At 31.9% G+C, this 13614-nt stretch overlaps 1 protein-coding gene across 1 annotated transcript; it reads right to left on the bottom strand.

Annotated features, from left to right (window-relative positions):
• Positions 1–5763: 5763 nt before the first annotated feature.
• On the bottom strand, positions 5764–11840 carry LOC148762867 (uncharacterized). Its single transcript, XM_088806653.1, has 5 exons — positions 11486–11840; positions 10938–11022; positions 10549–10742; positions 9687–9794; positions 5764–5930 (listed from the first exon to the last, which is right to left on the bottom strand). The coding sequence occupies exons 1-5, from the start codon at positions 11838–11840 to the stop codon at positions 5764–5766; spliced, it is 909 nt and encodes a 302-aa protein (XP_088662779.1).
• Positions 11841–13614: the final 1774 nt, after the last annotated feature.

Below are 13614 nucleotides of genomic sequence, written 5' to 3'. Positions count from 1 at the left end.
AAGCTCTCAATCACTCAGTCATAAGCAAGACATTAATGTCAATGATCATACTCCAACAGAAAGTGTTTTTCATGCTGAACATATGTTTCTGTATGCCATATTTGCTTAAGTATCCTAATTAAATAATTAGGCATATATACAGCAACAGTCACTTCTCCTACACTTTCAACAATAATTCTTAGTTCTCTTTTCCTTGATATATATGATGCATGAATCAAAATATTTCTTTGTTTCTTTCTTGTTAATTAATTAGGCCTCCATCAACGGAAACACCAAATCAAGGTAGTACATTAAGTAGTGGTCACTCAATTGGAAATTTGAACAACTCTCTTGAAGCTTCTAATGACTACCTTCGTCCACAAGAGGTTTATTTTCTATCCTTATCCAAACATTTGCAAATGACAATCTATATATGGATTTTTTGAAGTTTTAGAAAAAGTACAGGAGATAATTATATATGATATTAACACTTTCCTTCCTTTCCATTATTCATTTGTATAGACACAACAAGAAAATTGGATGAGTGGATCCTCTTTGGCTTACACAGACTGGATTAATTGGGAGCCCTCTCCTCAGATAGCTACTGAATTGGGGTATTAAAATCTTTAACTTTCTTTTTTTATAATTTTATAAACTTTTATGAGTGAATTGTATTTTTTTTTTATCTACGGACCTGAATAATGGATATCTTTTTCAAGTAATAGCACATTAAACTGTTAATGTATAATGTTTGCAATTGAGTACTCTTTTATCCATTTTTTTTAAATACTAAATTATATCTTTGAAAATTTCTCAAAATTATCCATTCTCATCTATTTTCTAATGAGTTTGTAATTGCAAATAGAAATTTCAATTACAATCGAAATTACTCCTTTTCCATTCTCGATTGTTATGTCATAACTTTAGTGTATATATATTTTTCATTAGAAATTTAAGTTTGAGATAATTTAAATTTAAATATAGTAATTTTTTTTCTTATTAAAGGTCACAAAGATTCGGATTCCAGGCATTGTTGAATCAAGTTATAGCATCAAATAACTCTCATTTGTATGGTGACATTCCTTGTCAACCTCAACAAGCAAAGATGCCAATCCAACAAGTATGTATATAGGGCAGAACATGCATCTTTAGTAATTAGTATTTCTTTTTCTTCTTTGTTTTTGTTAAAAGAAAAATACTAGCATGGTGATTCAAGAAATGTCTATTACCGTCCATATTATATATTCTTAAAACTTTATATTTGTGAAATTTGTTTAACAGGGAGTTGGGTCTAGCACTAAAGGAGAATCAAGTCCTATTCAATTTGATGGCATTGTTCCTACCAATCCTGAAAAGGTATCTAATTTGTTTCTTTGATTTTATTTTATTCTTTCTGAAATACCAAAACATTTTACTCAGTATTACTCTTGTATATAGTTATCTAAAGGTTCTTTTGGGTAGTTATTTGCGCATCATCTTTATCCTCCACTTGAATAGCATCCAAATTTTTTAATATTTTATGTAGAGGAAAATGACTTGGCAAGATAGCACTCCACCACCCCCAAAGCTTCCTTTCATCAATTTGATGATGCTAGGACAAGGCAGTCAAGGTCAAAAAAGTACGGGCAATCAAGGTCGAAACAGTCGGAACAATCAAGACTCAGACGCTGCTGGCAATCAAGGCCCAAAAAGTCTTGAGAATCAAGGCTTAACCACTTTTGACAGTCAAGACCCAAAGAGTCCTAACTATCAAGGCTCAAACACTCTTGGCAATCAAGGCCGAAACAATAGGGTTCCTCTTGCTTCTGGTTCAAGGTATTATGTTATCTATAAACTAGTCATTTTATCATAACATTCTGATCCTGAACTTGGTATGTAGAATTCATGCTGATTAATTATCTAATGATGTCCAATGTTATATATATATGAATGTATATGTGTAATTATATATATATATATATATATATATATATATATATATATCCAAGTATGTTAATATGCATATATACTTATAAATACACAGACAATACATGTCAAATACCTGTAATTGAGATAACTTAAATTTAAATATAATAATTTTCTTTTCCTTTTAAAGGTCACAAGAATTCGGATTCCAAGCATTATTGAATCAAGTTATGACATCAAATTATTCTCATATGAATGATGACACTCCTCATCACCTTCAACGAGCAAAGTTGCCAATCCAACGTGTATGTATGACAAAATATGCATCAAATTATTCAAACAGCATTTCTTTTTCTTACAAGAAAAATACTAGCATGGTGATTCAAAAAATATTTATAACTGTCCATAAATTTTTTTAAAAAAAGTTTTATATTTATCTAAATTTTTAATAGGGAGTGGAGTCCAGCACTAAAGGAGTGTCAAGTCCTATTCAATTTGACGGCATTGTTCCTAACAACCTTAATAAGGTATCTAATTTGTTTCTTTGATTTTATTTTGTTCTTTTTAATACCAAATGTCTTACCTAGAATTACTCTTGATTTTAGTTTTTATTTCTTTTGACAATTACTTTTGATTCTAGTTATCTGACAGTTCTTTTGGCTAGTTATTTCCACATCACGTTTAGCCTCCACTTTAATAGCATCCAAATTGTTTAATATTGTTGTAGAGGAAAATGACTTGGCGAGATAGCACTCCACCACCCCCAAAGCTTCCTTTCATCGATTGGATGTTACAAGGGCAAGGCAATCGAGGCAAAAATAGTCCTGGCAATCAAGACGGAAACAGTTCTGATAATCAAGACCCAAACACTCTTGATAATCCAGACTCAAAGAGTCCTGAGAATCAAGTTCTAAGCGATCCTGGCAATCAAAGCCCAAAGAGTTTTGAGAATCAAGACCTAAACACTACTCCCAACAATCAAGACCCAAAGAATCCTGAAAATCAAGACCAACACACTCAAGGCAATCAAGACCAAAAGAGTCCTGGAAGTCAAGGTCGAAACACTCCTGGCAATGCAGGCCAAAACAATAGCGTTCCTACTTCTTCTGGTTCAAGGTATTATATTATCTATAAACTAGTTATTTTATCATAACATTCTTATCCTAAACGTGGTATCTAGAATTCATGCAAATTAATTATCTAATGCATCCAATGTTATGTATGTGTATGTACGCGTGTGTGTTTGTTTATCCATATATATATATATATATATATAAATATATAACACCTATATATTAATATATAAATATGTTAATCCATAAATACTTACATATAGATACACAAACATTGCATGTCAAAAATACCTATATTTGAATTAACATAACATGATTCTAAGTTATATTGAAAGACTTTTTCTTTCATGATATCTTCTTTAAAAAAGAAAATTGGTGAACTTTCTATTCATAGGTCCAAAGCTATCCTAAACTCAGTGTACGATCCATCATATGAGGCTATGGGATTACCGATCGATCCTCATTTAAGATGTTTCCTTTTAAGACATAAAAATGGTACGTTTCATTTGCTTAACATTCTAGTTTTTGGTCTCATATTTGTTGTTTGCTGTTGAAATTGATGCAGCATCATAATATAAATGTGGATTGCATTTTTTTTCTTGATCTTCATGGCAGCAGAAAACAAAGATAGCGATAAGAAGGATGATGGTGGATTGGAGACCATGATTCGCAAAACTTAATTTCTAGCTATTATGGTCACAATTCTCTCGACTTTCGGATATTATCGAATATTTAAAACAAATCTTCTAAGAAGGTTGAAACTTCAAAACTTGTTTGGCACTATATTGTTTCTTTGGAATACCTTTGAATTTGTTTGGAACTACATTCGTGAGTAGTTGCTTGTTTAATTTGTTTGGAGTATGATAAAACTTTGCTGTTTATTTTGGTAGTTATTTTGTTTTGTTTTTTTAATTTATTTATCGGGCTTGTTTATTGTTCATCATGAAAAACGGGTCTTTGACAAAAATTTCCATCGTTTTGATCTATTAGTGGCGATTAGCTCAAATTAATTTACAATAGAGGTGGCAAATTCAGAATAAAAAAAAATTGATGGCATTATTACATTGTTACTGACAAATTTTTTTTTTAAAAAAAAAGCGATTTGTCATAAATGTATTAATGACATATTGCCATATGCTGGTTGAAGTTTTTAGCCTTTATAGTTAGGCAGAAGACTTTTCCAGCATCAATGGCTGCCAACTAGACTGATCACACTCCAATGAAGACCCCTTTAAATAGTTTCCAACCCCGGTTACGATGGCACTCAAGAGACCCCTACCCATCAGTCTTGATGACAGCTGTCAATGCCCCTTGTCTAATCTTCTACTAGGCTTCCTCATCAGTCATCCTCCCTCCCCAGAATTTTGCAGACCCCGCATGTTGATCGGGTCCGTTACTTGGCTAACCTCTCATTGCCTAAACGTAGTCCTCAGTGGCCTACTGCATTTGCCTATGTTTTCTGTTCATTGTAATGACTAAAGATGAGATGTTCATCTTGTTTAGGGCCTCGTAGTTGCATGGCAGGTCCTTCCATGAGACTGTGCAGACTGTGCGCCCGAAATTGTCCTTTCCCCCCAAGCTTTGAAGCTTTAAGCCTTCCTGTGAATAAACCCTTGTAAGCCTACATTAAGATCCACCCCTTATTCCTTTCTTTGTCCTGCTTTGTATGTTCCACGTGTTCGTTCCTTTCTTGACTGCTGCCCTTGGTTATGTTCTCTGCCCGCAAAAAATCTCCCCGCCTCACTTTTTTTATTACTCTAGTTCTCTTCAACTCTATCCTAATCTATCCCCATTTTTTGTTTCTTATGGATGAAAAGGTGATACTAAAGGGAATGTTACATTCATAGGAATGTTACCGTACCAAACATAGGTATATTACTTACCCACTAACATTTCGAAGAATGTTTTCAACATCATGAGTGAAGACTATAAATAATTGTTTTAGATAGTTCTATTTATATCCTATCAGAATTATAGAATTGCTTTTATTTTCCTTTGTAAACAATAAGGTTAAATACAGAGTCTTCTTGGATAATTAGATATTTTAGTGACTTTTTTCCCTTTAATTTTCTTGGAAAACTTGCTAGTCATCAAATCGGCACTAGAACCTATAAAATATAATACATCTCGTTCTAAATTCATTTAAGGTGAAATGGTTTTGTTTGGAAGAAATGAATACTTTTTTTTTTTATAAGCATAATTGTGTATTAAGATAATCAAGAGTTACAAGGTGCTGCTGCAAGTCTTCTTCAACAGCAATTTACAACTCTCATAACCAAGTCAAAAGTGATCGAAACCTAACCCAGCAAATTACATATAACATGGCTTTGACCATCCAGGGGTAAACCTGTACACTTTTTTTCTCATCAACAAAAACTTATCTCAAAGGGGAACCCTCTTCCTCCATACTCTTCAAAGCAAGCTTCCCATATCGGCACGCCTAGGTTATATTACTATGGTAAAAATTGTCACAGGCCACCTACATGCAGCATTAAACCAACCTCTTACATAGTAAAGGCAAAGGACTTATCAATCACAATCAATCTTCATGTGATCTTCCAAAAATCCAAAAGGTGCGCAGGCCACATAAATGCTTTGAAGAACCAACCAGAACTCAGAACAACCAAGAATTGCATCATAGGAGAATTCATTAAATATAATCGAAGAAACTGAGAAGAACCTGGTGTGTTTTACATGTCAGGGTCTCGCACTAGCTAACTTTATCTCCAGTACAAAGGATTCAACATTAAACTCGTTCCTTCTTCCCAGCATTCAAGACTCTATTGCATTAAACACATCAGCAAATTTAAATCTCTCTCCATCTCCACCTTTTCCAGTAACTCAGAAAGCAGAATGGGCGTAGCAGCTGCTCATAGTCAACCATCTGAAGATCTTGTTGCCTCTCAACTCCCGCCTTTGCTAGAGTGTCTGCCATGCTATTCGTAGTTCTAAGCGTGTGGGTGATCTGCCAATCTATAAGTTTGTTGATCAGGTTAACGATTTGCAGCACATGTTTTCTGAGCTTCCATGGTGCTTCATTTGGACTTTGTACCCATTTCAAGCGTGCAGCTGATTAACGGCAGATCTAATCAACCTTTTTTGGGATCAAAGACAAAGAGAAATAAGGATTAAAAATTTTAAAAATTAATATGTTTAAACGATTCATAATATATAATAATTTTATAACAGTTTAATACAATGATTTATATTTGAGAATTACATAATAATTTTTTTAATTTTTAAAAACTAAAATTATAGAATATAAAATCCACATAATAGACAAAAAAACATGACAAGTAGCAGTGTTGGCTCAAGGGTGAAGCCACCAAAGCGGTGGTTTTAAGTCCAAAATTTTTATAGGTTTCTAATTTTCTAATAAAACAATTAATTGTAATAAAACTATAAAAAAATAAGATAATTAATAAAATATCTATATATTCTCTTAGGCTTAATAAATATTTATTTTATCTTTTTTCACATTTTTATTAATTCTCAATTATTTGACTCATTTTTCATGTAAAAGTCAAGATAATTAATAAAATAACATATTTTCTCAATTCTCGAATTATGTGCTTAATAAATCTTAGTTTTTTTTTATCAATTCCCAATTCCTACAATACTATTAATTTTTAATTATTTTTGTTATTTCCAATCAATTAACGTATTTAATTATCTCCAATAGCTATTTTTTATATATATAATCTTTTTTTAATTTATAATACTCACTTTTAAATTTTTCTTTTCTCACTTGCTATTTCTTCTTTTAACTTCAATTTTCCTCCTAAAAATATGTAGGAAGTTTATTATACTATTATTTTCATAAAGTCGTGAATCTTATTTGCTATTTGCAATAAACATTCAACAATTAGGTACTATTATTTTAATATTTGTAAACTTTTTTGCTCTAATTTAGAGTTTATATAATATTATTATATTGTCTCTATTTTACATGATAGTTGATTTATTGAATTAGAAATTTAGCTAAAAATTTTAATAAATTTTTTTCTTAATTTCAATAAAAAAAAGCCTCATTTAAATATGTAGTTTTATACCTTTGAGGTTATTAAGCCATCCCTAACAAGTAGAAGATAGAACCTACATAATAAAAAAGAAAGAAGCAAAATATAGTTGATGGTTTATAAAAGTTTAGAGAAGAAATCTATAAAAACTTAAAAGATTTGAGCAAATAGAATAACAATGAATAATAATAGAAAAAAAAAGATAAAAGAAAACTTTACCTTTTCTTAATTTCATACAATGGTAATAAGTGGTTCTCGTCCTTCCTTATCCAAGTTGACAAGCTCATGAATCTCTCTTGAAGAATGGAGTGTGTTTTAGTGATAAGTAAGAGAAAAGAGAGTAAAGTAAAAATGAAAGGATAAAATAGAAAAGAAAGAAAAAAAGAAAGAGTTGTGAAGAAACTTAAGAGTTAGGGTAAAATTGAATACAGAGTTTACGGGATCATTTTGTTATTTTTTATTTATATTAATTATTAAATAAAAATAACTCCAAAAAAATTATTAAATAAAAAATATTTGAGTAGTTATTAAAAGAAAAAAATAATACATAAAAGATTTTAAAAAATTTGAGAGACCAAAGCCCCCTATAATTATCCACTCTTGCAACCATGGGTGAACCCATGTTGGAGGGAGTGGTGTCACATGACACCACTCACTTCCTAAAATGTTTTAATTTTTATTTTTTTTATTTAGGGTTTAAGGTAGTTAAGACACTAATGAAACCATTTTTTTTTTACAATTTTATAAGGAGTGGGGTCAAATACTATGAGTAAAAGTGATTTATTAAAAAAGTAACTTATGCATTAATATTTAAATACTACATGGAAAGACAAAAAAATTTCTTTTTATAATTTATGTATTAATTTGGGTTCATAATTACAATCTGGCTAATAGAAAATAGTATTACATGTTAAATAATATCTTGAAATTATGAGTTTTTTTTTTTATATATAGATATATTACTTGATTATTTGATTTTTGTATTTAACTTTATGTGATTTGTAGATGCTTACATTTAGTTTTGATTAATGAATAGAAAATTTTCATATTGTTAGTTATTGAACCTGATAATTTGCATTTGCTGTATAAGATCATATTTTATTTAATTTTAATATTTTAATTTATGCTAATGAGTAATAATTTTTAACAAGTTTTATAATTTTAGATAAATAAGTCATAAAAAGATATTTGAAAAAAAAGAAATGTCTCACAAGACTCAGATCTTGGGCAACAACAAAATTCAACTAATAATGGTACTCAATAATATTCTTCTAAATACAATCATGTTGAATTTGATCTAAATACTTTTCTAGTAGATCTTGGATTGAAGAAAAAAATTTCTAAGCATCATCCTAATGACACCACTTAAAAAAATTTTTGGGTCCACCCCTACGTACAACTAAGGAGAATTTGCCTATCTAGAGGCTAACAAGGCCACGTAGATCAGCAATGCTTCTTTGATGGCTAAAAGTAGGGGTATGCAAACGGTTAGTTTAGTTAATTCGGTTTTGGATATCCAATAACCGAACTAATCGAACTCCTTTTTAAAAATAATCGAAACCAAATCAAGCTATATAACTAACCGACCTAATCGAAACTGAACTAATTCTGTTAGTTCGGTTTAGTTTTCAAAAACCGAGCTTAACAAATTTTTTTTTTGTTTGTATATATTTATTTATGCTGTATTTTTTTAAATAAATCAATATTACAAAAATATTACAAATGACCCTAAAAAATTATAATAAATAAAATGAATACTCATATAATTTATATTATATAAACAACAATAAATAATTTAGATTTAGGATTTTTTTTAATGTAAAATTTCCATAATACCCTTATTTAGGTTCAATTAGTTCGGTTAGTTCAACTAAAAATTTTTCTAACCGAAACCAAACCGAAATAATTTACTAACTGAACTAACCGAATCAAAAAAACCAAACTCATTTCAGTTCGATTCGGTTTATATTTACTCACCCCTAACTAAAAGCTTTGCACTTTCAACATCTCTTACCCCAATAGCTTTGGAAAATGTCACGAGAACTCTTCCTTGCTCATCCATAAGCATCTCGGACTCTTCCTTGTAGTTCTGTCCTCATTAAATTTAAGTTGCTCCGTCCATATTTCGGAAGAAATGAATACTTAGCTTCCAATAAAGTAATTTACCTTGTTAAAAAAAATTCAATTTGTAAGTCATGATAAAAAATTTAAAAGATTAGTAATTATGACAATTGAAATATATAAGGTTAGAAGGTCATGATTTTTTTTTCTCAGGCAAAAGTAGAAATTTTATTAGAAAATAAAAGAAATAACAAAAGGTTCCACAACAGAGGAAAGGAACAAAAGTTGCAAGACAATAAGGAACTGGAGCGACAAAATAAAAGCAGTCAAGAACAGAGGATGAAGAGAAAAATCATCAAGGCAGAAATCTCTCCTAGCACAAGACCAAAGTGCAAAGCCTCCAAGAGGAGAACAGCATTAGCAAAAAAAAAGGCCCTTAACGATTAAATAGTTTACCATCGGGCGCAAAACATAGAATTTTTGTCGACACCGAACTTCGCCAAATTATCAGCGAAAGAGTTGCCTATATGCATAACACGACATAAGGAAACTGTGCCTAACGACAACTGAAGCTCGTCAATTTCATTAAATAAATGCCAATACTTCCTAGGCCTGCAAGAATCCTCAGACACCTATGCTAATGCATTACTTGCATCAGATTCAATTATCAAATGAGAGTCCTTAAAGGGAGAAGAAGCATAGAATCTCAACGCCTGAAGGATAGCATAAAGTTCAGCATAATTTGAATCATGGAAGCCTAAAGGACCAAAGAAAATACCAACAACATGGCTTGCAGAATTTTGAAGAACTCCACCACAACTTGCTAAACTAGGTTTGCCCCTAACAGAGCCGTCAATGTTGAATTTAAACTCACCATCATTTGGCGGTTGCCTAGAGATGCCAATTCGATGATGAAGAGGAGTTCAACCAAAAAAAGATATAGAAGGCTCTGTCCACCATCCAAATTCATCAATAGAATCAATACCCTCACAAACTCGAATCCAAAGAAATGATCGCATTTGAATAAGGAATAAGATTTGATAAGCATCCCAAACTTTGTTAGAAAAAATAGGTTCGTTGTGTGCTAACCACAAAAACCAAAATGTCACCCCACAAACAAGCCACCTTTTACTAGAGATTCCAGAAAAATAAGAATTTGCCCAAGACTGAATAAAAAATAAAAAGAAAAACAGTATTAGGGGAAGACCAAGAAACACCCCACTAATTCAAGATAAGACACTAGACCTTCTAGCTGAAGAAACAATTGATTAAGGCGTGGGAGCAAGTTTCATCTTCCTGACCACACCAAACACAATGATTTTGGCTCTCAGCAAATAACACTCCTCTGGTAGCTAGGAAAAACTTCGTGGGAATTGAATTGAGGATAGCAAGCCAGAGAAAACATTTGACTTTCGGAGGGATTAAAATCTTCCGCAATGAATGAAACCGAACTTTCTAATCAAAAGGGTCCGAATCCAACAATGAGCAAAATTTTTTGATAGAAAAATTACCATATGAGTCATGAACCCAAATCAGCTTATCACTTTTCCCGATGGAAAGAAAAACATTGGCAAGTTTACAAAGAATTTCGTTGTAAGAATCCATTTCCCAAGAATACAACGATCTTCTAAAAGGGATGAACCATGTACCAATATTCCACAAATCAACAACTTTGAACTCGTTGTCCACAACAATAGAGAAAAGGCTAGGAAATCAAGAGCATAAAACATCATTAAAGAGCCATTTATCATACTAGAAAAAAATAGATTCCCCATTCCCAACAATCCAACGACATGCATGAAGGCCAATCAAATTACGAACCTTATCATTGGATGGGAGTTGAGAAATACATCTCCAAACCGTTGACATTTTATTTCTCCAAGAAGTATTTGGAATTCACTGAACTTTATCGATTCCATATTTTCCAATAATTAAGCGATGCCATAGAGCCTTTTCTTCAGTGCCATAGTACCACCACCAATTGCCTAAAAAAGCCAAATCTTATGACAAAGACTGCAAATACCTAAACCTCAAAAAGTCTTGGGCTTACATACAGTGTTCCAATTAACCTTATGTAATTTACGAGAGTGATCATTGCCACCCCACAAGAATGCTCTCCTAAGTTTCTCAAGCTTTTGAATAACTCCCTTGGGGGCTCGAAAAATAGATAGATTATATAACGGTAAAGAGTTAAGAACGGAGTTAATTAGAACAGAATGACCACCAAAGGATAGGTACTTATGCTACCATAAAGCAAGTCTTTGCCTAAATTTATTAATAACAAGATCCCAAGTACGAGCAGAACGGGGGTTAGCACCAAGAAGAAGGCCGAGATAGTTGAAAGGCAGCGAACCCACAAAACACTGAAGATGGAAGCAAACTCTAGAGCTGATGAATTTGAATTGCCGACAGGATAAACATAACACTTATTGAAATTAATTCAAAGACCAGATGTAAGCTCAAAGCAGCTAAGAAGTTGTTTAACAACCATAGCGTACTGCAAAATAGGCTCCATAAAGATTATAATATCATCTGCAAATTGTAGATGGGAGATGGACAGCCCAGAAGATGAAAGAGAAATTCCTTTAAAAAGCTGTAGAGATTCTGCTTTGGAAAGAAGAAGGTGTAAAACTTCTGCTGCCAAAAGAAATAAAAAGGGCGAGAGAGGGTCACCCTGCCTAATTCCACGACTCATGGCAAACTCATTGGTGGCCGAACCATTAATAAGAACTACAACCCGAACAATGGTAATACATTCCTTGATCCAAGAGATCCATCTAGAACCAAATCCCACAGCTTCCATAACTCGAAGAAGAAAATCTCTATCCACACAATCAAAAGCCTAATCTAAATCTAATTTAAGAACAATACCTCCACAACAATAAATACCATTCTTCATACTATGAATGATTTCGTTAGCAAGCAAGATGCTGTCCGTAATCTGCTGACTATTAATAAAAGTAGATTGATTATCACCAATAACAGCATGAAGGACTTTTTCCAATCTATGAGCTAAAAATTTAGCAAGAATCTTGTAAAGAAAGTTCACCAAGCTGATAGGTCTGGATTCATTAATAGATATGGGATTGTCAACCTTCAAAATGATAGCAATAAAGGAAACATTCAAACTTTTCTATAGCTTCCTGGTGTTCAGAAATTCCACGATGAAATAAAAAATATCGTGCTTCACAAAATTAATGTTGAAGCCGTTGGGCCCAGGAGCTTTCAAACCATCACATCCCCAAACAGTCAATTTCACTTCCTCCATAGTAACCGGGGATTCAAGGAAAGCAACATCATTTCTATCAATCTTTTTAAATTGCAAACCATGAATAAGTGGGTGAGGCCAATTGTCATTAGAGAAAAGATTAGAGAAAAAGTTCAAAGTAGCTTGCCAAATTTCTCTGGGATTGGAAGTCCATTTACCATTGACTTTTAAACCTGCAATAAAATTGCATCTTGAGTGGGCCTTAGCTTTGCTTTGAGAGAAACGTGTATTTTGTCCCCCTCTTTGACCCACTAGATACAAGATTTTTGCCTCCAAATTGACTCCCAAAGACAATAAGCTGTCCAGAGGTTACGGGCAGTACTCCTCTTTAAAAAAACATTCCTCTTCAATTAAATCTCTAAAATCTCCAATTTTATCAAACTCATAAATTTTATTCTCCAACTCAACAATATTAGAATAAATATTGCCACAAATTACTTTATTCCAGCTTTTCAGATGGGATTGCAAAAGATAAAGCTTGGATTTAAGACAAAAGCTTGCAGAACCTTGCATATTAAAGGATGCCCATTTTTTCACAACAAAAGAATTGAAACGATCATCCATAAGCTAGCAATCCAAGAAATGAAATGGACGAGGGCACCTGTCCATCGTTTTAGAAGAGAGAAAGAGAGCACAATGATTAGAAAGAGATCTCTTCAAACACCTTTGAGAAAGATTATAGTAGTTCAATTTGTTATAGAGATATGGAAGTCTAGTTTTCAATTAAATATTCAAGTGCATTAAATCTATGACATTACTCTAAATTAATTGCATATTATATTAGTGGCATATAAAAATAAACTCCAGTAAATGCTTTCTGCAAATTCTTCCACGACATATATTTCCCCTATTATAATAACATCAAAATACTAAATTATTAATATCTTTAACAACTTCAAAAATAATTTCTTTAGCTTGTATTTTATTCTTTAATTTTTTTGCGAGTGTGTTCATACTTTTCAATTCCTTAGAATGTCACTTTTTTCTTCATTTCCCTACAATTCGTACTTGTCAAACCACACATCTCAAAAGTTTTGTTGATGATGGTTATACTAATTGAAAAATGTCAATGAAGTTGTTTGCATACCAAAAATTTGAAAGTTCATAACCAATTATACATAAAGCATCTATCTAGTCTTGTCTAAAAAAAATAATGAAACTAATTTTCTTTACAGATTACTTATCAAATAGTAGAAATCACTATACAAATGTTAGGCTAATTATATCTTTCAAAAAAAAATGTTAGGCTAATTATGAATACCTCTCATTCCTTTATTTCTAGATTCAAATATATATATATTCAAAGGTG

Source organism: Theobroma cacao, chromosome 5 (genome assembly GCF_053813885.1).
Source record: "Theobroma cacao isolate CCN51 chromosome 5, ASM5381388v1, whole genome shotgun sequence".
NCBI classification, from domain to species: domain Eukaryota; kingdom Viridiplantae; phylum Streptophyta; class Magnoliopsida; order Malvales; family Malvaceae; genus Theobroma; species Theobroma cacao.
The sequence above is the reverse complement of the archived record's forward strand: the minus strand, read 5'-3'. Positions and strand labels throughout refer to the sequence as shown.

Bases quoted from the DNA above. Each gene is read 5' to 3' on its own strand.
- LOC148762867 (XM_088806653.1), bottom strand. From the start codon at position 11,840: ATGGAAGCTGTGGGATTTGGTTCTAGATGGATCTCTTGGATCAAGGAA. The intron at 11,023-11,485 runs GTCTTTGAATTA...TGGCTTTTTTAG, and splicing joins CTGCTTTGAGCTTACATCTG to GCAATTGGTGGTGGTACTAT. The intron at 5,931-9,686 runs GTAATGCATTAG...ACAAACTTATAG, and splicing joins GATAATTGAATCTGATGCAA to ATTGGCAGATCACCCACACG.